This window comes from Chionomys nivalis, chromosome 4, assembly GCF_950005125.1.
Source record: "Chionomys nivalis chromosome 4, mChiNiv1.1, whole genome shotgun sequence".
Taxonomy (NCBI): domain Eukaryota; kingdom Metazoa; phylum Chordata; class Mammalia; order Rodentia; family Cricetidae; genus Chionomys; species Chionomys nivalis.
The window spans coordinates 102,559,547-102,584,443 of record NC_080089.1 but is presented as its reverse complement, the minus strand read 5'-3'; the positions used below and the strand labels follow the sequence as shown (position 1 = coordinate 102,584,443).

Sequence of the window (24,897 nt, the reverse complement as noted above, 5' to 3'; positions counted from 1 at the left end):
AAATCACACAGAGGTCTACATTAGTTATAAACTGATTGGCTCATTATCTCAGGCTTCTTATTAACTCTTATAACTTATATTAGCCCATTATTCTTGTCTATGCTATCCATATGACTCGGGACCTTTTTTTAGTGAGGCAGTCACATCTTGCTTCTTCTGTGCTGGGCTCAGAACTGCAAAAATAGCTTCCTTCTTCCCAGAATACTCCTGTTCTCATTGACCCACCTCTACTTCCTGTCTGGTTGTCCCACCTATACTTCCTGCCTGACTATCGACCAATCAGCATTTATTTAAAATATAATTGACATAATACAATTGTCCCACACCAACATGTGTCCAGAGCACTGTACTCATCTGTCACCCGAGATTGGACATGTGATTTTCCTCCTCTTCCTCCTTCCTTTTACTGGTATATAACCTTATAAACTCATTTAGCAACATGGAAAAATGAAGTGCTTTTAAAGCAAACACATGAATAGATTGTGTGTGTGTGTGTGCACAGAGACATGCATATGAAGGCCAGAGCTCAACCTTGGCTGTCAGTCTTCAGGGGCTGTTTAACTTGTATTTTGAGACAGGCTCTTTCCCTGTCCTGGAGTTTGCTAAGTAGGCTAGGCTGGCTGGCTGGCAAACCCCAGTACTCTCCTGTCTCTACCTCTCCAGTGTTAGGATTACAGTTTTGCACCACCATATAAGGTTTTTTGCCTAGTTGCTGGGGATCTGAACCCTGGTCTTCCTGCTTGTGTGACTTTGTTGACTGAGTCTGCTCGTCAGCCCCAGGTGGATTCTTGTGTGGTTTATTCCTCTGTGACCAGGATGTGATTTAAGGCTCAGAACACCTTTGGTATTTATAAATTCTCTCCCCATTCCTTCCCAAATCACAAAGCCCAGCATAGCTTCTCCTCTGACTAATTACAAGCTTATTCTGAATCTTGATATAAATGGAATCATTCAACGTCTAGTCTTTTGTATATGACTTCTTCCAATCAACATGTCTGGTCTTGCTTATCCATGCTGTGTGGAGGGGGAGTTGTTCACTGTTGTTTCTGTGTGGCATTTCAATATGTGTAGAAATACACATTGGAGTTATTCACCTATCTAGTCTCTAAAGTTTATCCTTCTAACTAAAACCTATATAGTACATGCTCACAGAATTTCTGAGACGATTTCTCCGAATGAAAGTTGATTTTTTTTTCCCACTGTGTGTGAATGCTAGATTTAGCCATGTGACATTACCAACATTTGACCATTTCTGACCTGGAAAAATGGAAATGCCGTACAGTTTTACTTAATAACTAATGGGTTCCTCTGTGCCAGGCCACTTCATCTTCTCTTGAGACAGAGCTGTGCAGCAGAAGTGCTAGGTGAGAAATCTGGTTGACACACAGTGCGCGTGACTAAGACCCAACAGATAAGCTTGTGGTGGCTTACAGACTCCTGGGAAGATGGGCAGCTGTTCAGGTTGAGAAACAGAAAATGAAGAGAGGGCTTTTTGCTGTTCTTGCCACATCCCTCTTGTCTAGCAGGATGTCTGGATAGGGCGGGCTGGTGGCGGAGGTCTGCCCTGACAGAGAGCAACACCGTGGTGCAATTGCGTCTCCTTGAATGCACCCCAATGCTGCTCTCTGATGGCCTGCTTGCTGGACAGTCAGTGGTCGCTTCTGATTTGTAGATAATCCTCAGTCATAGCCTGCTTGCCCTTCTTGTCTTGAAGTGGTGTGCGAGGAGAAGCTACCGGCTGGAATATTCTCGCCTCTCTGTGCTGTCATTTTTAACTGCTCTCCCCTCCGTTATGTGGGCATGTTCTTGCCCCAGGGTTCTGGGAGATAGAGCGGCATCTTGGAAATTGAATGGTTTAGAAAAGATGTTAAATGATGCTTGTCAGCTCAGATGTAACAAATGACCTCGCTGCTGGTGACACTGGCAAGGAGAGAAACTGTCAAAATGACAGCCCGGTCTTTAGGGCGTCTCAGGAAACCCTTGTTCTTCTCCAGTGGGCACATTGCACTCTTCCCCTGCTCTTCCTGTTCCTTACATGAGGGCAATCTTGTGAAGACAGTGGGCTGATCGTGTGGTTTGTTTTCTGAATTCATTGCCTAAAGGCTTTCTGATTCTGTGTGAGGCTTTTGTCTTTCAACTCTATGCTATTATCATTTTCCAAACAGTCCCCACATACTTCTGGGCAAATGACGGTAGCTCAAATTGAACGGCTTATACAAACAGATATCCTAACTTCTCAGTTCATTTAAACACACTTGGAGACTGCCACGCCTATTGGAAAGCTTTTTTTACATCATCCATAGAATTATTTCAGTCCTAAATAAAACAGCATTATCGCATTTGGGCTCCTGGTGCCTAAACCCGTCATTAAGAAGCATCTTATGTCTGAAAACATAAGCCTTCATTAGATAATTTTTTTTTAAAGCAAAGGAATAGAGCCTTAGAGGAAGAAATGCAGCTTGCACGCCAGGCTTTAGATTCCATTTTTCTTTCTAAAAAGCCTCACGCAGGTTCCCTTGAAACAACGCCTAGGAAAATAGCTCATGTTTATTGATCCAGCCACCATTCTAAGCTTTTATTGATTCACTTAATCCTCAGAACCCAACGAAATAGGCAGTATGATGAGCCTATTCGTCAGACAATGGTGCCGAGACCCAGGCAGTTAAGTAAGCGTTCAAGGTCTGGAGCTCGCTCTCACAAGCGCTGAGGCTTTGAATTCAAATGCCAAGAGCAGGAAAGAAAAACAGAGACCTTCCAAGCTTAAATCATTCCTCTCTTTTAATGCATTTTATCTTTATAATAATATTAGGAGATATGGCTACAAATTGGTCTCAGTTTTACCCCTTAACCAATCCAAAGAATGGAAGGCTGGCTGTCACAGAAGTCCCCTCCCTCCATGCAGCATGAGCTTTAGAAGATAGAGACACCAGGGTGTGTGTGACTTTTAAATTTTGATGTAATTTTAGAATTTATGAAAGCTGCATAAAGAAATAGCCTCTCTCTGTCTTTGTCTCTGTCTCCCCCCCCCCTGTGTGTGTGTGTGTGCATGTTCAAGCACATGTGAGGGTGTACATGCACGTGGGGCCAGATATCAACCTTGGTTGTAGCTCCTCAGGAACTGCCTGCCTTGTTTTTCAACATGGTCTCTCCCTGGGAACTGTTGCTCTTCTGTTAGGCTCAGCTGGGTGGCTATGGAGCCAAAGGCGTCCACACATCTTGTTCTTTCAAACTCACACTCACACCACCATAGCCAACCTTTCACATGGGTGCCAGGCATCAGACATCCTCAAGCTGTGTGACAAGCACTTTATCAATTGATCTATGTCTCTAGGTCAAGATATTATTTTTTTAATAAAAAGACCGACCTGCTGCCAACACCTGAGGCTGTTATGTTCCCTCTCAGCTGTGCAATGTTCAGGAGCAGCAACTTAGGGAAGAAATTAGACTTCAAACCATGGTTTTGGCCCTTAAATTATTGTACGTGAGAAACAGAAGATTGCTAAGCAATGAAGGCTGGGTTAAGTCTTATTTGCTTGTGGTCGAGAGCAGGCTCATGCCTAAAAGGACTATTGGCCCTGAAGTGAGACAAGAAAGGGCTTATAAAGTCAAATCCCACAATTATGTCACACCAGGAGCAGGCCACGTAACAGAAGTTTCCAAAGTTTCAGTTCAGTGGATTAAAACAGCTTGTTTTATGTTGTAAAGCAGTGGATCTCCTTAGCTGCAGGTCCGCTCTGCAAGATGTGGCTGGTTGGGCTGGGTGGGGCCTGGGAGCAGTCGGGTGAAGCATGAGATGGAGTTAGCTAAAATTAGAATATAATGGAGTCACTTTGGGCAGTTCAACATAACGAGAGTATGGTTTGTGGCTCATAGGATTATTATGAAAATTATAAAATATTTACAAGGACATCTGATACCCTCTGTATGATAATCAGCATGGATATATTATACCTTATGTGGCCCAGGAGCTACCACTGAGCAAGCACCTACATAGTTCTAGCCACCACACTGCACATTGGCCACGCTTTATTATCCTAACCTCATGGGACTCAAACTGTAGTCTGGGGACCAGAAGTAAAGGCATCACCAGGCAGTACAGATGGCCAAACTTCAAGCCCTGATTAATCTGATCAGTCTGAACCTGCGTGTATATGTCAAGATACTTGGGTAGTTTGTGTGAATGCCAAGGACTGAGGAGTGTTCTCATTTCATTTCTGCTACTATGTTAAAATATGTAACAAGAAGCAATTTTAAGGCTTATTGCAGCTCATAATTCCAGGTTATAGTCCATCATTGTGAGGAGGTCGAGGCAGGAGCTTCAGCCTGCTACTCACACTACCCCCGCAGTCAAGAGCAGACACACGGGCTTACATGCTTGCTTGCTTTCATGTGCTTAGTTTTTTTTCTCTATTCCTATATGTCTCAGGGCCCGCTGGGTAGGGTATGGTGCCACTCACGCCTGCAGTGAGCTGGATCTTACCACATCAGATAACTTAAGATTCTCTTCCACAGACTTGCCTGCAGACAGACCCAAAGCAGACAGTTCTGCACTGAGACTCTTCCCTGGTGATTATAGGCTGTGGAAGGTTGTCAGTTAAATCTAACCATCACCAGCACTGTCTAAATCTCATGACTGTCCTCCCCATTAATAACGCTGACCTACATTTCCCAGATGAAGAGAGCAAAGGGAAGAGGGAGAAGGGATTTGCTCTGAGCCAGGTCGTCCAGGCATTTGCATTCAGTTTTGAGATGGTCCCACGTCCTTCTTTCTCACTGTGTACTCTTAACCCAGTTCCGACTTGCAGTGTTTCTGCAGAGTACAGGGAGTGTGGGTTGCTTGGTTGACCTTAGTGGCACTATGATAATTTAGAGGAGCCGAAACTGTACACAAGCTCCTTGGGCCATCACAGGTTAGGTGGTGACTTTGTCCTTTCTCCCTTCCTCTGTCCTCCTAAACATGAATTGTCCCTCATAGTTTCTTCTTCTTGCTTTCTGAGCCATCCCCCCAACTTGGTGCCAGATAGTTCGTAAGCTTCCAAAGATCTCTTCAGTTCTAGGTAAACCTTCCTCCCTAGCGCTTGCTTCTTCCCTCCTTCTCTGCTTCGGTTCTCCTAAGCCAAGAGCCTCCCCAACTCAGTTCCAGGAATCATCCTTTCTTGGCCTCTGGCAGCTGAGTACAGCAGCTGAAGCCTCGACTTAAGTCTGGGAGTCTCTCCAGGACAAGGATTCGTGGGAAGTTCTTTAGTGTGAGGTAAGATGGGGTGAGGTTTGAGCATGGATGTGGTGCCACTCTGCCTGTTAACTAGAAAGGATGTCAGTACAAACTCACGGGTGTATGTATTCCCTTCCTGTCTTTACTGTACTGTGGAGGTGGGATAGAGAGACAGGAAACATTGGTGGTGACATGAGAAGGGAAAGAAGTCCCTCAGCCTGGTGTTGTTGGGGTTTTCTGTCCCACCCGGTGCTTGTGCTGCCTGGTTCCCACAATTGCTAAGTCCCAAAGAAATCACACAGAGGGGTCTACATTAACTATAAACAGATTGGCCCATTAGCTCAGGCTTTTTATTAACTCTTATGATCTATATTAGCCCTATATTCTAGTATATGTTAGCCACATGGCTCGGTACTTTTTTCAGCAAGGTATTCACATCTTGCTTCTTCTGTGTCTGGGCCAGGACTGCGTCCTCTTCCCAGAATTCTCCTGTTCTTCTTGACCCACCTCTACTTCCTGTCTGGTTGTCCCACCTATACTTCCTGCCTGTCTACTGGCCAATCAGCATTTATTTAAAATATAATTGACAGAATATAGACCATGGTCCCACACCACCCTGGGACCTAGTTTGCTTTTCCTACAGACTGAGTGTCAGGAAATGTCAACATCATGGATCCAACTGAAAGTGCCTGCAGAAACCATGTGTGTTTTCCTAAAACATCTCAAATATGAACCTCAAAATGGGTGAATAAATTATGTCTACTTGGAGTCAGAATGTTTGTAACCCTGAGCTCACCCTATCAGCATTGCTCTTATCCTAAATCTTTGTGTGTGTGTGTGTGTGTGTGTGTGTATGGTATATGCCCATATGGGCAAGAGCACCCCTGAGTCAGGAGAAGATATTGGGTGTCCTGTTTATTATTCTCTTCCTTATTCCTTTGAGACATGGTCTGTCATTGAACCTGGAGGTGACTGGCAGCCAGCAAGCTCAAGATCCTCTTATCTCCACCCTATCACAACACTGGAGTTACAGGAGTGTGTGTGGCTACTCTGAGCTTTTTACATGCTTATTGGGGATTTGAACTCAAGTCCTCATGCGTGTACAAAATTATTCTAACCCATTGAGCCATCTTCCTAGCCCAATTCCTAAATCTTAAACAGTACACCTCACCCCCAAAACTGCCTTACAATTGCATCCACAAGAAGAAATTATTTTGTGTGTGTCTATGTGTGTGTGTGGTGGCAAGCATACATATGTGCAAATGCAGGTTCATATGTATGAGGGTGGCCTGTGAAGGTCAGAGGACAACCTTGGCTTTTCATCAGGTGTCATTCACCTTTTCTTGTGAGAGAGAGTCTCTCATTGGCTTGAATCTTGCCAAATAGGGTAGTCCTGCTGACCATTGAGCCCCCGAATCTGCTCGTCTCTGCCACCCCAGTGCTGGAATCCTAAGCGCGTGTCACTGTGCACAGCTTTTACCCCTTTTTCCTGCGGGTTCTTGAAATCAGACTCTGTCTTCATGTTTACAGGGCAAGCACTTTATGATCAAGCTATCTCCCAGACCACAAAAGGAAAGTCTCCAAGATAAGAAAAATAAGCACACTAGCTTAAATAGATTTTAAATCTCACTTAAATTTTAAGCTTTGCTTAATGTTTACATTTATTCCTAGTCAGATGTCTCAGAAAGGATCACTTGGCTTAGTCTTTCGTTCTAGTTGTAGATTATATCCTTGGAGGAATGCAGACAGGGTGAAGACGCCACAGCACTTCTCTCTCTCTCTCTCTCTCTCTCTCTCTCTCTCTCTCTCTCTCTCTGCCCACATCCACACTTTGGGACTACATCTATCTTTTTTCTGTAAGAGTCTGTCTAAATACTTAATCAGTCACTTTGCCCCATTCTATCTTGTCCTGTAATTGTTTTCTGTGGCATAGCCAAGAATCCCACTTTACCCGAGTGGGGGTCCCTGAGGGGCTTGTACTCCTGAGGCTGCCGTTGACTCTGCTGTGCTATGACTTCTGCTGCTGCAAACACTACTGGACATTTCAAAATCAGGTTGGTTGAAATACGTCAGTGGTGCAGATTCTAATGAAAGTTGCGCTTTGGTTTGTGTTTGAGGCTTTCTGGTTTTGATTCTCTACTCTGGTGTGGATGCAGTTCTCAGTAAGAATCAATGGGCCAGTGCTCCCTCTTCACATTGATGCTCCCTCCCACACTTTCTCTCTGCTTGAGTTTTCTCAGGAAACCTTTCTTCTACCTTATTACTGACAGTGACTATGCTGACAGGTCCAAGGTCAAAATCATGGAATGTTATTAATAAACCCCCACACAGATGCACCTAGATTGAATCACAGCTTCCCTGTGGACTTCCATTGCATTTTTGGTCTTTGTTACCACAATTATTTGGCAAGAACAGTACAGATATTAAGTGAGATCTTGAAGTGATTGTTTCTAAGAAAAGTTAAAAGTGAAACTCGTGTCTCTGGTCAAATTTCGTTGAATTTGACAGTTTTCCAATGAGCTGAATAAAACACAGAAGAGTTATGGGCTCCAGGATGCTCAGCACAAAGTAGCTCATATATTGTCCCAAACAGAAGCAGACATGAATGATGGTAACCTAGGACCAGGCTCTGCTGGCTCAGGAGAACTCAGCAGCATTGACTTCCTCCCTAAAACTGTTCCCAAGGAAACCCAAGGCAGATGCCTCTCTCTGGCCACGTATCCACATTTGGCAGATCAAGAACTACAGTCAAATTCCCAACATCGAGTCTGTTGACCTTTCTTTCCCCTTGAGCCATCTCTAAGATGGAAAAACATGACTTTGTAAAGATGTAAGATGAATGTCTATATTTGTCTGAAGTTTCTCATTGCCCTAAAACTTCAAATTTGCATTTTCTCGCTTCTACCACACTTCCTGTATTTAAAGATGGTTGTATGCCAACTCCATCTCCCTGCAAGGCTGGAGTGAAGTGCTTGGGTTGTTCCAGCTTTTTATGTCTCCTGGCTCATTGCCATGGGTCCTGGTCCCAGTAGCCTCCCAATTTCCTTCTGTGATTTCCAGTAAAAGGATGACATGTCACATTCCTGTCTACGTTGTTTTAATCTGGAGTGGTGAATTGGGCCCATTTGGTTAGTCCGTGCTCAGATCTGATGACTGTTTGGAGGAGATCTGCACGATGAATACCAGCTCTACTCCAGAGGCTCAGTGTTAGTGTCTTCCATGTGTCAGGGAGCCTCGCAGCTTGGATGTGCTCAACAGCTGTACCCTGGAGGTGGCCTTATCTAATATATAGGACATGGGGCAGAGTTCAGATGAGCAGTGTCCAGCTCCAGGCCTTTGTGCATACCATCCTTCACACTAGAAGGCCACCACTACTGCTTTGCCTGTTAAATCTCTTTTCTCACTCTCTTTAAAACGTCAAATGACATGGCCTTCACCAACCCCTTTCCTTGAAATACCTCTCTCTCCTCTTCCCATGTTTCTAAAATATATCACTAGAGCCCTTCCTTTCGGGAAGATCTTTGTCCCCCTTTCCACAAGCGAAGGCATGGCCATGTTACCTTTCTGTCCTTACATGGCTTGTGAGGACTTCTGGGAGTATCTACTAATCAGCCTGAGTATAACCTAATTGTTGCTTTTGCCTCGTAAATAATGAGAGAGGATTTTTTTTCCTTTCTTCTTAGATTTTTGCCTGTTTTTGTTTTGGTGTGTGTGGTACATTAATATAAATGTCAGTTCTTCACGTTTCTTTCCTCATTAAGATGTTTACTTCAAGTGAGCTTGTTCTGAAAGGCAGTGCCGCAGGTTGGCTAGAGCATCAAGACGAAAGATTAAAGAGCTTTGTAAAGAACACATGGCACAGAAATAACCCTGGACTGTCTGTCTTTCTGAGAGCTGGTATGATGTCTTCATGACCTGGGCACCCTATGACCTAGAGGTGAACTCAGAGTCGGCGTGTGCCTAGCCGTGGGCATGGAGTGTGCGGAGCAGACCCTCAGTGGGGCTTCCTCTTACAGCCTTGGACAGAGTGGATAAAAAGATGGGTGTGGCTAAGCTGGGACACTTGAGGCCTTCAGACCTCACTCGGCTCCTCGGAGGAAGGATTGGAGGACATTTCCAGCTTTCATCATGAGATGGAAGTCTCGGGAACTCTGTTAGTCAGGGCTGGCTAACTGTGGGGACATTCATACCACACACGAGTGCCATGATGTTTTCTGCTGAGTGCATGTAGCCCTTAGGGAAGAGCGTGGGGCAGGGTGTGTTCACTGCATGTAGCCACTTCAGAAATTGGGCTTCTTCTCTCTGTGCCTTCACTAGACTGTAGGGCATCAACCCATTTCTTCACCACCCTTTAAATCTGTCAGACAAGTGAAGGAGAGGGAGCAAGGAACTACAATGTTTGTACTAGAATGACCTGAATCACTTTTACCTTCATCTCATTAGCCAAACCCAGTCATATTTAGGAACTCATTGCAAAGGAGCCTGGGAAATGTAGTCTGACTGTGCCTCTAGGAAGAAGGTGGGAGATTGTTGATCTGCTTTCATGGTGTTCCAGGGACCTTTTTGAGTTTATTGTTATTGTCCACATTTTATTTATTTATTTTTTTTTGAGATAGGGTTTCTCTGAGTAATAACCCTGGCTGTCCTGGTACATTTTATTTTTAATCTTTCTTGTTGGTTTTTAAACTTATCGTGATCAGAGAGGTACATGAAAGAGATAAACAGATTTTCCCATCTCTTCAAAGCGTTCTTCATTCCTCTCCTTTGCCACCTTCTAGTTGTATTGTGTTCCAAGGAATGGTCTACAGGTGCCTCCTACACAGTGTCCCCCTCAATCCCTTTGAGTGTTACAGGACTCCCTCCTTACCACACAGTGTGTGTCCTGTTAGAGCTAGGGCTGGACATGATTCTAGTATGTCACATAATGTCAAAGTATTTATAAGTATTTTTAAATTATATATTTCTTAAAAACAACATTAATGTTTTATTTTTAATCTGACTTAGGAAAAAAAAGCCATAGAGACCATGACCTTGAATTTCATTGACCATGAACTTGTGTGTGTATGTTTGAATTAGGTGGATGGACTTAATGGATTTCACTTGTTTACATGGGAGACCGAGCGCCAGCAGGATGTGGAGCGCCTGGCCAGCTGTACTCTCTGCTATGGTAAGAGCTAGGCCAGTGCTTCGGATCTGAGGGCTTGAGAGAGGATGGATAAACTGCTGGCCACAGGCTGATCTGCCCTGCAGATGTGCGTTTGTGCAGATGTGTGGGGCTTTAGAATCTGGGAATTTTTATTTCATCTGGGTGTTTAGTGTTTCTTAGGAAGTCAGAATTATCCTGAGAGGCACACACACTGCATTCCCGGGTACCCACAGACTAGAGGATGCCTGATTCCTCACGGCTTGCGTGCCTGTGGCTCCCCACAGTTCCTTCTCCCACCCTGCCCCTTGGCATATCCCTGAGACATTCTGTTCACTTATCTTCTTCAAAGTTCCCACGTGTGTCTGGGCATGAGCATCACCCTTTAATGGCTCGTTTGTGGGAAAACCACTGAACTAAGGGTCAAGAGTCTTGGGTTTTCGATAATGGATCTATTCTGGTCTGCAGTGAGATCCACCCCCTCAACCTCCCTCACTGTATACCACACAGCTCACTAGCTTGTGCCCAAGGGAACTGTCTGCAGAAGCCCCTGCATGCCCACCTGTAAGGCGTTCCCAGCCACACCCATTTCACTCAGGCTAGCGCAGACTGAGGAACTGCACGTGTGGACTAAGCCACGACCGGGGAGCTGCATTCACATGTGTCAGCTCACGTGACACATGATCACTCTTTGAGCTCCAGCTTCTCTTTTGTGGAAACCTAACCTTATGGGTGTTCCTTGAGATCTTACAGTCCAGCAGGCTGTGTTCTGAGAATCTGCATAGATGAACTCATTTCTAAATATATACACATAAAAATGACCTCGTTTTTATTATTTATAAATTGTGTGTGTGTGTGTGTGTGTACATGTCTAGAGGCCAGGGTGTCAGATTCTCCTGGAGTTAAAGTTACAGGCAGCTGTGAACCACTCCATGTGGGTGCTGGGAATAAGAACTCGGGTATAAGAGTGGTATGGGCTCCTAACCATGGCACCATTTCTCCACCCCCTGAAAGCAACCCTATAAGATGAGTGCTATTATTATCTTAATTATCTCTGACAGATGGAGGTTGGAGGAGACAAGTTCATTTGCCTGAGTAAAAGATGAACCTGGATTGAACCAGGCAGCTAGGTTCATTTTAACCTCACTCAGAAGTGAGTCTTGTTGGACCTTTTTCTCTGGGATGATATAATCACATGCATGCTCCCCCAAATAGGACACCAATGACAAACCAAAGCATGTTTCCAGTGAAGTCCAACTTGGGGGACCAGTGACTTTATGGGGCTTTCTTGCAGAGCATGGTGAGGGGTTACTTCCGGGAGTGTCAGTGACCCTAAGGCAGTTGCACCATCAAAGGTCTCATCCCAGCATGGGTGACAATTTACCCACAGTTGTGCAGAGGAAGTCCCCACTTCAGTTGACAGTCTGCCTTTTATATATAATAGCACTTCCTGAGACCAGGAGGCTACAAGCTGTTACAGAATATCTTAGTGGTAGATGGGAGGAGCAAGAAGGAGTAGCTGGGATCTCAGTGGAGGGTCTGCTGTCCCTCCCTACCTCTTCCTTCTATGAGGGAATGTCAGTAGTCAACAGGCCCAACCTCAGGGTCTCTCGCAAGTAGCTATAAGCACTCTGATGGAGGGGCCGACCCTTATGCTCAGGGGATTGAGTTCTGCAATGGAGAGATTGTATGGTGTTTTCTTCTCTGTGCTTTGTTTATTTCACTTAACATAATGTCCTCTTGATTTATTCACATCACAAATGACAGAACAGCCTACTTTTTGATAGTTTAATGCTCTTCTATTGTGTCTATACGATGCACTTGTTAATATAATTAGTCCATCATGTGCTTTAAAAATTAGTGTGCCAACAAGCTCTAGCAGAAAGTCTAACCACTACGGCAATGATAAATGCGTGTAATATTGAACTCGTACCTCAACTATAATACATGGTTGGTTGCCTTTATGCACAATGGAAGGAAATATAAAATTTCATTGCAATAGAGGTAGTGAAAATAAAGATGTCATACCCCTCCATGCTCTATAGACCACTTGGAGGATGATGGCTCAAGGTTAAGAACACTGGCTGACCACCAGTTCTTAATGAAAGGGTTTGTCTCATGGATGGGTTTCTAAAACATTGGCAGAACCTAAGTGCACTTCCATGTCAAACTCCTGAGCCCTGTGTCAGCTCTATTAAACTAGAATCTGTTGGTGGAGACTGCTTGTTTTCTCCCTGCCATCCAGACCTGAAATAATCACAGAAACTGTATTAATTACAACACTGCTTGGCCAATCACTTAAGTGTATTGCTAGTTAGCTCTTATATCTTAAATAAACCCATTTCCATTATTTTGTATTTTACCATGAGACTTGTGGTTTACTGGTAAGGTTCCCAGGTGTCTGTCTCCTTTGGTGACTTATATGGCAACTCTCTGACTCTGACTTCTTTTCTCCTCTATCTCTGCTTGGAATTCCCACCTTGCTCTATTCCGCCCTGTCATAGGCCCAAAGCAGCTTCTTTATTAACCAATGGTAATAAAGCATATTCACAGCACACAGAGGGGAATCCCACATTAAGAATCCACATTAAAAAAAGGAAAGAAATTCCATCTGCTTGTGAGGCTGAACCAGTTTGAGAACTCCGTGCTTGTGACCAGATTGTCATTTTAAAACCACCAATATTTGCTTTCACGTAAGAAAACAAACATGAAATGTCAGTCTCACCTGGTTGCTAAGTTCATTGTTAGCTCTAGCAGCCGATGTGTGTGCGTGTGTGATTTTTCAAACATCAGTATGATGTTCATGGACTTGCTTAAACAGTTTGTTGCTAGTTCTTTTTTTATGGAGAGGAAAAGACACTGAGAAACCAGAGATTAGGAAGTCAGAAGGCCTAATGCACGTGTTCAGCCTGGGCCCTGTGGGCCCCGTGCATCCCAGGATAGCTGTAAATGTGGCCCGACACACTTGTAGACCCCAATATGCTTTTGCAGTGTCAATGGTCTTGACACGGCGGCAGTATTGGAGAACATTAAATGCGCAGTCGGTTTCAATTTTGTCTTCTGAAGAGTGGGCACCTGTTTTTAAATGAACAGATCGCTATCTCAACCCAATTCTTCTGGGGCAGCGCTCAGGACAGGTGTCCTCTAGGAGACTGGAAGGGTTTTCTGCATAGAAAGGAAGGATGTCTGGTTTAACTCTACCTTTTTCCTGTTTCCTTGCTAGACAAGTGCCGACCAGCCCCAGAGTGTCGGCCCGATGCTCCCAGGCCACAGGAGTTGGACATGGACTTGGTGTTCCTGGTGGACAGCTCCCAGGGCGTCAGCAGGGATGTATACCTTGGGGCTTTGCGGCTAGTGGATTCGGTGCTCAATGATCTGGAGGTGGCTGCCCAGCCTGGCACATCATGGCAGGGGGCACGTGTAGCCCTGGTGACACACACGACTGCAGGCTTTTGGCCTGGTGTGGGCCGAGCCCCTGTGCTTGAATACTTCCACCTGACCTCCTATGGGCATCGGATGCAGATGCAAAGGCAGGTTCAGGAGGCTGCGGGTCACCTGCTGCAGGGAGCCCCTGCCCTGGGCCACGCCCTGGAGTGGACGCTGGAGAAAGTGCTTCTGGCAGCTGCTCTGCCACGGAGGTCACAGGTCCTCTTTGCCATTGTGGCCAGTGAGACAAGCAACTGGGACAGAGAGAAGCTGAGGACTCTGTCTCAGGCGGCCAAGTGCAAGGGCATCACATTGTTTGTGCTGGCTGTGGGCCCAGGAGTGGGAGCCCCAGAGCTTGCCGAGCTGGCTGGTGTGGCCAGCGCACCCTCAGAACAGCACCTGCTACGCCTGGAGGGCGTCTCAGAGGAGGAGGTAGCCTATGCCAGCAGATTCACGCAGGCCTTCCTGAGCCTTCTAAAAAGTGAGTGGCCATGGGGATGGGTATAGGTGTAGGTGGGGATGTACATGGGTGGGGGCGTAGCGGGGAGGGATGGGTAGGGACTGGGTTACCCTAGGTAGTGCTGGCCACAGAAACTTACAGATTGTTTGTATGTTTTTTGAAGCAGTTATTTTATTTTTTAGTGTTATTTTATTTGGTAGTTGAAAGTTTTTATATTTTATATTTGTTGGTAATTTCATACAGGAAGATAATGTATGTAAATCACATCACTTCTCTTGCTTCAACTCTTCTGGAACCTTCCCTCACATCCTCCTCCCAGTTTTACCATTTCCTCCTTCCTCCTCATCCTCCTCCCTCTCTCCCCCTCCTCGTCCTTTCCTCTGAGTGCCTTTAGTGGTATCAGTTAGCCGTTGGTTCAGGGCCATTTACTTCAGGAACACGGGAACCCTACTGTGGGCAAACAGACCACTGGAGACGGCTGACTGTCCCCAGCAGCCATCCCTGTATATGACAACTTTCCAAGATACCGTTCCCAGTGATCTGCTGCAAGTACCTTGCCCCCCCCGCCCCAACCTGGTAGCTTCCACGTAGCTTCTAAATTTTCTCAGTTACCAAAATGAGAATTTTGATTTGTCTGTTCCTTGCCCGTGAAGCCAGGTGCTCGCGGAGGGACTCTGAAGCGTCACTGCTGTGGAAATACATAGGTGCTGTTGGCATGACTGCGGCTGCTTTCCGGTGGTAGATGCCATGCTTCCCAGATTTTAACTCACACACCCATCCCCCGGGGATCTTTTTTTTTTTTAATTAATTATTTTTGTTTTATGTACATTGGTGCTTTGTTTGCATGTACACCTGTGTGAGGGCGTCAGAAGCCCTGGAACTGGAGTTACAGACAGTTGTGAGCTGCCATGTGGGTGCTGGGAATTGAACCCAGGTCCTCTGGAAGAGCAGTCAGTGCTCTTAACTGCAGAGTCACCTCTACAGCCCCCTCTCCTGCTGGTAGGATGGGATCTTGGTCAGGTGTGGATCTAGTTCTGTAGGTCTGGGCTGGGGTCTGAGATTCTGGGTTTTTCATCAGCTTGAGGATGATGCTATTGGCCCATGGACTACAGGCTTTGTTTGTTTTTGGAGATAGAGTCTTGCTATACAGTCCAAGATGGCCTTGAACTGGTTGCAATCCCCCTGCCTCACCCTTTCAAGTGCTGGGATTATAGAAGTGTGCCACTATTTCATCTCCATGGGCCGCACTTTAAATAACAAGGACACAGAACATTATTTTTCTTCTATTTTCTCATTAAGTTAGCACTCAGAGAAATAGGTTTCATTATGCATTTCCATATATGTATGTGTGTGTATATATACATATATATATATATGTACGTATGCATGTGTGCGCACCATTATACTTTGTTCTCACTCATTCCCCTTTCCTATTGCCCCCTATTAAGGAATCTCAGCTTTCTCTGGCTGGTTCCTCCCCACATAGCCCCTCTGCTTCCATGCTACACATATTCCTTTACCCTCCTTGGCCTCCCCTCTTGCAATCCTCTTTCTAGTTTCATGATCTGCATATGCATACATGTACATGCCTTCACATGCACACACACACAATTTAGATGTAAGTTCTGTACATTAGAGAAAGCAGGCAGTGTTTTCTATTATTATTAGGAAGTACAGTTTGAATTTTCAGAGTGAGGTCAGAAGTCCATAGAGACTTTCCAGAAATTAAGGGTGACTCAAGAGCCTGGGGTCTCCCTCGTCAGATTAAAGGGTGGGGCTGTGTCAGTGTATTCTGGCTGGATTTCTCCCTACATCCCCACCCCAGCAGCCTCACCTCCCGTCACACCCAGATGAACCTAATTCATGAGCAGCTAAGACCAGAGTGTACCCCCGATATAACAGTGGAGACTTAGCATGGGGTATAGGGGGTATTAGCCTGGCCAATTCCAAGTATTTGTCTTGCAGTAAGTAATTAAAAAAACAAGCCAAACAAAGAGGCTCAGGGTGTGTGGGGAGCTGTGGGTGATGCCCCTTACCCTCCATCCTGGGAGGCAAGAGTTCGTTCCTCAGTGGGTGTGACATCCCAAGGGGGGTCTTGAGGAAGATCTACTCCTTCATCACTAAGGACATGAAGGGATTCTGATGGGTATCTAGAAGTATTGCCATGCATATGTGCCCTCCCATTTGACAGAAACGTCAGTGAGTTAATAATTCTAGTCCTAGTTTTGTTGCTCATGAACTGTGTGGTACCAGGAGAAGCCCAGGGCTTTCTCTGAGCCTTAGGTTCTTGCTCTTTGCAGGGGGTAGTGGAGACAGCAGACAGCTCAGTGACTCTTTGAGCAGAACAGGCTGAAAAACATCTTTCTTTTCTCATCCGTTTAATGAAATTTTGCTTTATTTTTGAAGTTTTATTAGATTGTACTTCATATTTTGTTATATTCTTTTATGTTGGGGTATTATTTATCTAGCAGAATGAATGCACTTTATGTTTTGGTTTTGCTTGCTTTTGATTTGATTTTTATTGTTTTATTTGCATTTATTTTTACATCTGCTTTATGCTTTGTTCGAATCCCTTTTATGATCCTTTGATTTTGCATCATGGACTTTTTTGTTCTTATTGTTCAATTTGGTCTGTATTTTCACATTTATTTTATTTCATTTTAGACTTTGCTTTGATTTTATGACTTTTGAATTTGATGCAGTATTTTGGTGGTGATTTTAGTAGTATTTTATTTTATTTTTATGTTCTATTTTATATATATATATATATATATATATATTCCCCTGTCAGAGCTTCTCTGGGTAGCTTGGGTTGTTTTAGAAACTCTGTAGACTAGACTGGCCTTGAACTTAGAGATTCACCTACCTCTGTCTTCTGAGTTCTGGGATTAAATGTTTGTACCACCCCTGCCTGACTTTAAATATGATGTTTTTATTCTTTGAGAATTTCATATAATATATTTTGGTCATAGTCACACCTGCTTCTTTGCCTGTCTCTTCCCAGATCACCCTGATCGCCACACCCCTTCCCACCTTCACCTCCTCTTTACTTTTAATAACTCACTGAGTCCTACATGTGCTGCCTACATATTCGTGGGAGGCTCTCTACTGGACCATAGTTGACCTATCAGAGGCCATACCCTTAAAGAAGACTGGTTTTGCCTCTCCTAGAAGCCATCCGTCTTCAGTATTTCTCAGACAGGAGTAGGGACTAGTGAGCTTCTTTCCTCCGTGCTAGAATGCCTGCAGGCTGGGGCCAGGCAGCCAGCTCTGCCCTGAGTTCTTGAGCGCAGCAGTAACTGTTATGTCCAGATATCACTGCTTTGCCCTGGTGACCCCTTAACTCTGGCTTTCACAATCTTTGCGCCGCCTCTTCTTTGAAGGTCCCTGAGCCTTACAGGGTGCAGAGTGGCAGTGGCCGTTAGATGTCCCATTTGTGTTGAGTTCTCCACTGATACTTACTCTTTTCCCTTAGATTATTTTTACATTTGATGTGATTTTATGTTTGATTTGACTTAAAATGTTTTCCTTTCAGGTGGAATAAACCGGTATCCACCCCCAGAGCTCACTGAGGAGTGTGGAGGCCCAAACCGTGGGGATACCTTGCTGCAATTAGATGCTCCTACCAAAAGGTGAGCACGTGATGAGGCTGACCCGAGGAGGGTGCTGCCAGCCTCTCTACAGACAATTCCAGTCCTCAGCTTGACCCAAACCATCCGGGAAGCTCCTGGGTTTGACAACTCTGATGATGCTTAGTGTTTCTTTTGTAATTTTTAAAGAAAGGGTCTCAGTGTAGGTCAGGCAGCTTTGTTCATATGATTCTCTTGCCTCCCAAGCTCTGGGTACAGATGTAGTACCACTCCAGGCTCTTTTTTCTGATGTTCTCATGTTAGAAGTAAGAATGGACCTTATGCTGGAGAGATGGTTCACAGCTAAGGGTACTTGCTGCTCAGCCACCTGTAACTCCAGTTTCAGGGAGTCCCATACCTCCTTCTGGCTTCCGTGGGAACCAGGCATGTACATGGTACACATTAAGTACATACAAGGCAAACACCCATATACATAAAGATAATGAAAAGCATTATTGGACCGATATTCAAAAATCATTCAAAGAGCACATGGGTACATAAAAGCACAAAATGAAAATCCCATCCCACCATAGCATACATCCTCCAGCCTCAAGTTTTTCAGGGGCAAAGTTGGTGATGTTAATGCCCAGTGCTGCCTCTGGTTCAGCCATAGAGTAGTGTGAATCCTCAGCCCAAAACCACACCAGCGATGTCCACCAAGGGCAGAACCTCTCGGTTTTGTCATGTGACACGGTCTTTCCAGAGGTTGAACCTAGGGCCTTGCCCATGTAGGCAAGTGTTCCACCACCGAACTACATCCCCAGCCCAAGTCACGCAGTATGACAAGGACTGCTTTCCCACAGGTTGTCCAAGCGCCATTTCGGCATATCTGCCTTTGGTTATGACCCAGACACTCTCAAATCGCCAGACATTTTTCTAGAAGAAAAGGGAAAAATCAAGACGACAGCTGTAGCTCAGCAGGAAGCAGTGGGGAAGTATGAAATGCGCGAGTCGGACATGGAAGAAAACGATCCAGAAACACCAGCAAAAAAAAGACGTTTGGGCACTGCCCGTGGTGAGACGCCAAACCATGGCTTCCTTGCTCTCTAAGTGGGATTCACTTTTTAAAATCTCTCTCTTTAAATAAAAATTTCTTTGTACTGTGTTACCATGTGCTTTTGGAACACACTGTTCGTTATTCACAAAGTTATGCACACAGCTGTAGAAATTAAGACATCAGAAAGAGCCCTCTTTCACTCCCGCAGAATACACTTCAGGGTATATTATGCCACTTTCTCCCCAGGAGATGATCCCAGATCACAAAGAATCGAGGGTCTATTAAGGTGCTTCCCAACCTTCCTCATGCTGAGACCTTGTAGACACTTCCTCATGTTATGGTGACCCCAACCATAAAAGAATTTTCGTTGCTACTTTATAACTGTAATTTTGTCACTGTTATAAATCATAATGTGGATATCTGATATACAGCTTATCTGATATGTAACCCCTATGAAAGGGTCGTTCAACCCCCAAAGTGTTGTGACCCACAAATTGAGACCTGCTGGTCTAGTACAAACAAACAACCCACCAACCAAATGGATGTCTCTTGCAGATGTGGTGACCTTCTCTTGATCTTGAACTGAATTCCCTGGTAGACTTCTGGGTCTATGAATGTTCACTCTGGCGTATTTTCATCACGTTTAAGGAGTATTTTAAAACAACTAACTGTAGGTTGGCTTTAGATCACAACATGAAGAAATGTTGCATCTTATCTGTGATTGACAGATTTAACTGAACATTAAATAAATTATTGAGGGACATGGGGGGATTTACTGTAATGCTTTCTAAACTTTTTTTTTTTTTTAATTTCTATATATGGGTATCTTGCCTGTACTATGCACATAGGATATGTCTGTGCACTACATGGGTGCAGTGCTCTTGAATACCGGAAGGGGGCATCAGATCCTTAGGAACTGGGGTTACAGACAACTGTGGCCCACTAAGTGGGCTGTGGGAATTGAACACAGGTCCCCTAGAAGAACAGCCAGTGCCCTTTTGTTTGTTTGTTTGTTTTTTGAGACAGGGTTTCTCTGTAGCTTTGGAGCCTGCCCTGGAACTAGCTCTTGTAGACCAGGCTGGCCTTGAACTCACAGAGATCCACCTGCTTCTGCCTCCTGAGTGCTGGGATTAAAGGTGTGCATCACCACCACCTGGCTTCAGCCAGTGCTCTTAACCATGTCTCCAGACCCTGACCTTAACACTGTCAAGAGAAAATGCAGAGTTTCTAATGAGGAGTTAGTCCAAGTTGTATAAAAGGAGAGTTGCTGAACATTCCTACATGGCTCCTACAATTAGGGCTGCTGGCCAGGTGGCCACAGGAGCTATGTAATTTTTCTGTGGCTCATTGTTCTGATCTCTAAAATGGGAATTAGTTGAGTGCTTTTCTCTTAGGGTTGTTTTGAGGACAACGCATGTATTTTGTTTTCAGCACAAGCTAAGCAGACAGCTCTCTTAGCTGTTGAGATGCAGATGCCGTGTGTAGTGAGTTACCTGTTAGATTCCAAAGCAATACACATCCAAGAGAAATAACAGAACCAGGCAACACAGGAATAGGAGCTCCTACAGTGGCTTCCCCTCCTTTGGTCAAAGTGAGCACTGGAAGAAGATGCATGTAGATCATGTCTTCAGTACAGAATACCCTCAGCTAACCTTACAGAGGGGATGACTTCTAGTCCTGGATACACTTTGCAATCTTTTCCTACTAACCAAACTTGTTCCTATAGTTTTATAATGTATACAATGTATTCTCACCCCCCCTCCCGTTATTCCCCTCCTACCCCTCTCCTTCAACCCTCCTCCCTATCCTACAAATCCCCTTTTCACATTCTGTGACCCACCAAGTTTAACACGCCATCTGTGGGAATTGTGGGCTTGGAGTTATCCCTTTGAACCTGGTGGGCTCAGCAGTGGGTAAGCAACTGAAGTCGATGACTCCTTCGGCTTCCAAAACCTCAACAAGGAGGAGGGGTAGGCCCTCATGAGCTCCTTCCCCTCTGTGACTGACTGTTGGCAGGGCTGGTCTTGTGAAGACTCAGTTCAGGTAAACCACCATTCAGGATTCCAAAGGCTGCATTGAATCCAGAAGATGGCGTTTGCAGCCCTCCTCTGTAGATAGAGTTTCTCTGTGTCCCAACAGCCACTCCCCAGATATCCACACAGAGACTTATCATTAATTATAAACGCTCAGCCAATAGCTTATGCTCGTTTTTAGCTAGCTCTTATAACTTAAATTAATCCATTTTTTATTAATCCATGTACTTCCCTGAAGCTCAATTGCCTCATCTGTGTGCCACCCTTCCTGCTTGCTTTGCATCTCATGGCATCCCTTCAAGACTTCTCAGACTCTGCCCTTCTTCCCAGCATTCTCTCTGCCCTGAAAATTCTGCTAGCTATCGGTCAATCAGCTTTTTATTAACAACGAGAGCAACACATCTTCAGTGCACAGAAGGAGTAAGTCACAACACTCCTATTTTCTGGCTTTTACATTCTCTCCACCCCTTCTGGGATGTTCCCTGAGCAGGTGGTGGAAATACCTTATTTAGGGCTGAGCTTTCACCCGCCTCTGGGTCGGAATCTTGGAACATTCTCCTGAGGTCAGTTCAATCAATCTTTTGGAGGAGGGGGACTTAGAGGACTTACAGGTGTTCTCCAGGGCAATCAACAATGACAGCCACCGTTCCGAGGCATCCTTCACTAAGTTAAAGAGGTGGAGTATTGCTGACTGGCTGGCTAACCCAGTCCCATCCGTAAAACCGGCACCCTCGGTACTTCTTAGCCACCTGCCGCGTGTCTCTGCCTGGCTCTCTCCTGCACTCTAAGGCCATCCTTAGCCTTCATCAGAAACTCAAGTTCCTTCCTCTGGGTCCCCCCCAGTTGCTCTTTTTTTGCATTTTCAAAAGAAATAAAGGTAAATAAATTAAACCTGCAATTTCCTTTACCTTGCTCCATCCATCCCATGCTCTCCTACAGGAGAAAAGTGCTGGCTGGCACCTGACTTGTTCTGAAATGCAGAGAAAGACCAAAGCACTTTTTTTTGGGGGGACCTCATTGCCTTGAGTTCTTTGGGGCTTGGCCACTGTTGACTGTCACCTTCCTTTTCAAACCCCTCTTCCTTTGGCTTTGGGGAAGCAATTTGCATCTTCCTATTTTCCTCCCCTCGTGTGCTCTCTGCTGTGCTTTTTCTCATCCCTGCCTCTGAAACAGCTCCGTTCTGAACACCTGCCAGAAATGCAGATCAGGGCACGTCGTTTCTATAATAGGACCCTGTGTAAGGAACACAGGGCCTCGGGGTCGGCCCATGCTCTGAGGTTCGAGACTTGGTCGCTGCTGTGTCCCTATGTATTATGTTTATATAAGTCACAGATGGCCCTTGGGTCCTACTGTTTGTTCCCAGCCTCTGTGGTCCCCCCTCATTCTTCCCTGCTCATCTCTTCTACCCTCTCTGCTCACCCATTACTTCTGGGCTGAAGTTTACCACTCCTCAGGGTCCTCTCTGTGCCATTATGAAATTTTCATAGCCTCTCCTGCGCGCCCCCCTCCCCCATGCTGTAGCTGGTCTCTGCCATAGCAACCTCCAGCCTACGATTGCACCAGGTGGGGAGAATTTAGACTAGGGCTATCAACTGTCATCTCTTTTCACACAAGCCAAGATGATCTTGACATAGTTCCGGTTTTGGCGTTATCTCCCAAGCAGGTAGAGCTCCCCCCCCCCCAGTAGGGTTATAGTGTAAACATCTGTATTGGGTTCTAGAACTAGCTAGAACTCCGTGAAATCGTAATGTCATCGTAGCTGCCCTCCCACCCACCAGCACGCTCCCTCCCCCACACCCTTTCCCCTTTGTCACTAGATTACATGGACTTGAGTAAAACCCTAGATGGCTGCAGTGTCTGCCAAGAAGGCAAAAGTTAATATTCATGGGAAAACAATGGCTAATACAAAATTAGGGGTTTCCAGTAATTGCTTGTTATTCTCCCATGATGTATCATACGCACTCAGAAGGCTCAAGACTATAAGGAATATTGAGTGTTAGGCTTCAAGCCAAAGCTTAGGGCTGGTTAGTGAAAGTGCCGAGGACCCGCCTCTAGTTCTGACCAATACGGTAACCACTGGTCACATTGGCTGTTAAAGTCGAGAGATTTGGAAATTCAATAAAATTGAAGCTCCAGTTTCTTGGTTGACCCAGACACACCTCAAAGGCTCAGCAGCCTCATGGGTTAAATCGATGCTGTCACTGCAGAGATGAAGTGAAAGGCCTGGGCTCACTGTTACTGCAGAGATGAAGTGAAAGGCCTGGGCTCATGGTCGGTGCTTGTTGCATTTGCATTGCTGTGAGAAAACTATCCAAGGCAACAAATTAAGGAAAGGCGTGTCTGACTCAGGTCTCAGAGGTTTTGGTCGATAGCCTTCATCTCTGTTGATCCCAGGCCCTTGGTGAGGCACAGCAGCATGCTATAGGAGACAGAACAGGAGGCTGCTGACCTCGTAACAGACAGGGAGAAGGGGGAGAGTGAGCTGGGACTGGGGACATGGTATGACCATTAAAGTCACACTGCTAATGACTTCCTTCATTGAGCCCTCCCCACCTCACCTCACCCCTGCTCTTAAAGCTTCTAGTGCTGTACAGCTGGAGAGTGAGCTTCCATCCATGAGCATGCTCTGAGTCATTTCTGGCTCACACCCTAACCCCAGTGGAGAGTGAGCATTCCACACATGAGCGTGTGGTGGAGCATTTCATGCACGCCATAACCCCAGCAGATGAAGCATTTTGCAGGACGGTGACTGGAGAGACAGCTCGGCAGTTAGCAGAGCTTGCTGCTCTTACAGAGGACTGGAATTCAGTTCCCTACACCCGTGTTCCTCGGCATACAACCACCTGTGACTGCAAACACAGACACACATACACAGACATAGACACACACAGACATAGACACACAGATGGACAGACATACAAGCACGGACACACAGAGACACACAAAGAGACAGACACACAGACAAGGAGGTAGAGACAGACAAACACACCGAGAGTCAGTCATTTATACACACACACACACACACACACACACACACACACACACACACACACACCTTTTTTCCCCTGGCTTCTGAACTTATTCCCAGCTTCCATCAAGTGCTGGGAAGGAGAACTCTGGGAAACTTAGGGAGTCTGCCTTGGGGTTTTTGTGAAATCATGTATTATTCATCTTGGGTTTCCCTATGGAAATATCACAGATTGGACACCCTAAGCAACAGAAGTTTACTTTCAGAGCTTTGCCTAGAAATCCAAGCTCAGTGTGCAGGCTGCTCGGTTTCCTTGGTGAGGGCTGTCTTCCTGACTTGCAGATGGTCACTTTCTTGTGTCCTCACATGGCCTCACAGGACATTTTCTTTTGATGCTCATGGAAGGAGGACGGGAATAAGGTGGCGAAGAGACCCTGGTATCTTCTAAACACTAATCATATTTTATTAGGGCCTCACCCTTCTGAATATTTAATCAAAAGGCTCTAAATACAAATGCAATCAGATCTGGGGTTAGCACTGTCATATGAATTTGAGGAGACACAAATCTGCCAGACAAACAGCTGATGGCTTCATGACTCCCACCCATCCCAGGGCACAGTGGAGTTTGCTCTCTGGCATATTCCTGACAAAGGAACTGTTTGGTTTTCAATTTTCATGGTTTTTAAGATTTTTGTGTATGCCCTGCATATATGTCTGTATAACCCGTTCATGCCTGGTGCCCCCTGAGGTCAGAAGAGGGTGTTAGGTCCCCTGGAACTGGAGTTACAGACTACTGTGAGTTGCCATGAGGGTTCAGGGATTCAAACTGGGTCCTGCCACAAGAGCAACAGGTGCTCGCAATGGCCAAGTCATCCCTCCAGCCCCAGAAGCTGGGGTTTTAGAGCCGTTTTTGTTCCTTTGCAGTCTGGTGACCCTGGTGGCATTTTAGAAGCAATGGGAATCAGCCTAAAGATAAAACATCTTAAATTTTGATTATATATTTTCCACGTGTATGGGTGTCTTGCCTGC

At 45.4% G+C, this 24,897-nt stretch overlaps 1 protein-coding gene across 1 annotated transcript in view; it reads left to right on the top strand.

Annotated features, from left to right (window-relative positions):
• The window catches only part of LOC130873877 (collagen alpha-4(VI) chain-like), a 104,968-nt gene extending 85,656 nt beyond the window's left edge, over positions 1-19,312 (top strand). The window contains exons 34-37 of the mRNA XM_057768902.1: positions 10,289-10,379; positions 13,579-14,262; positions 17,777-17,873; positions 18,674-19,312. Of these exons, the coding sequence (XP_057624885.1) occupies positions 10,289-10,379; positions 13,579-14,262; positions 17,777-17,873; positions 18,674-18,920 (1,119 nt within the window). The 3' untranslated portion in view covers positions 18,921-19,312. The remainder of the gene's footprint in view (positions 1-10,288; positions 10,380-13,578; positions 14,263-17,776; positions 17,874-18,673) is intronic.
• Positions 19,313-24,897: the final 5,585 nt, after the last annotated feature.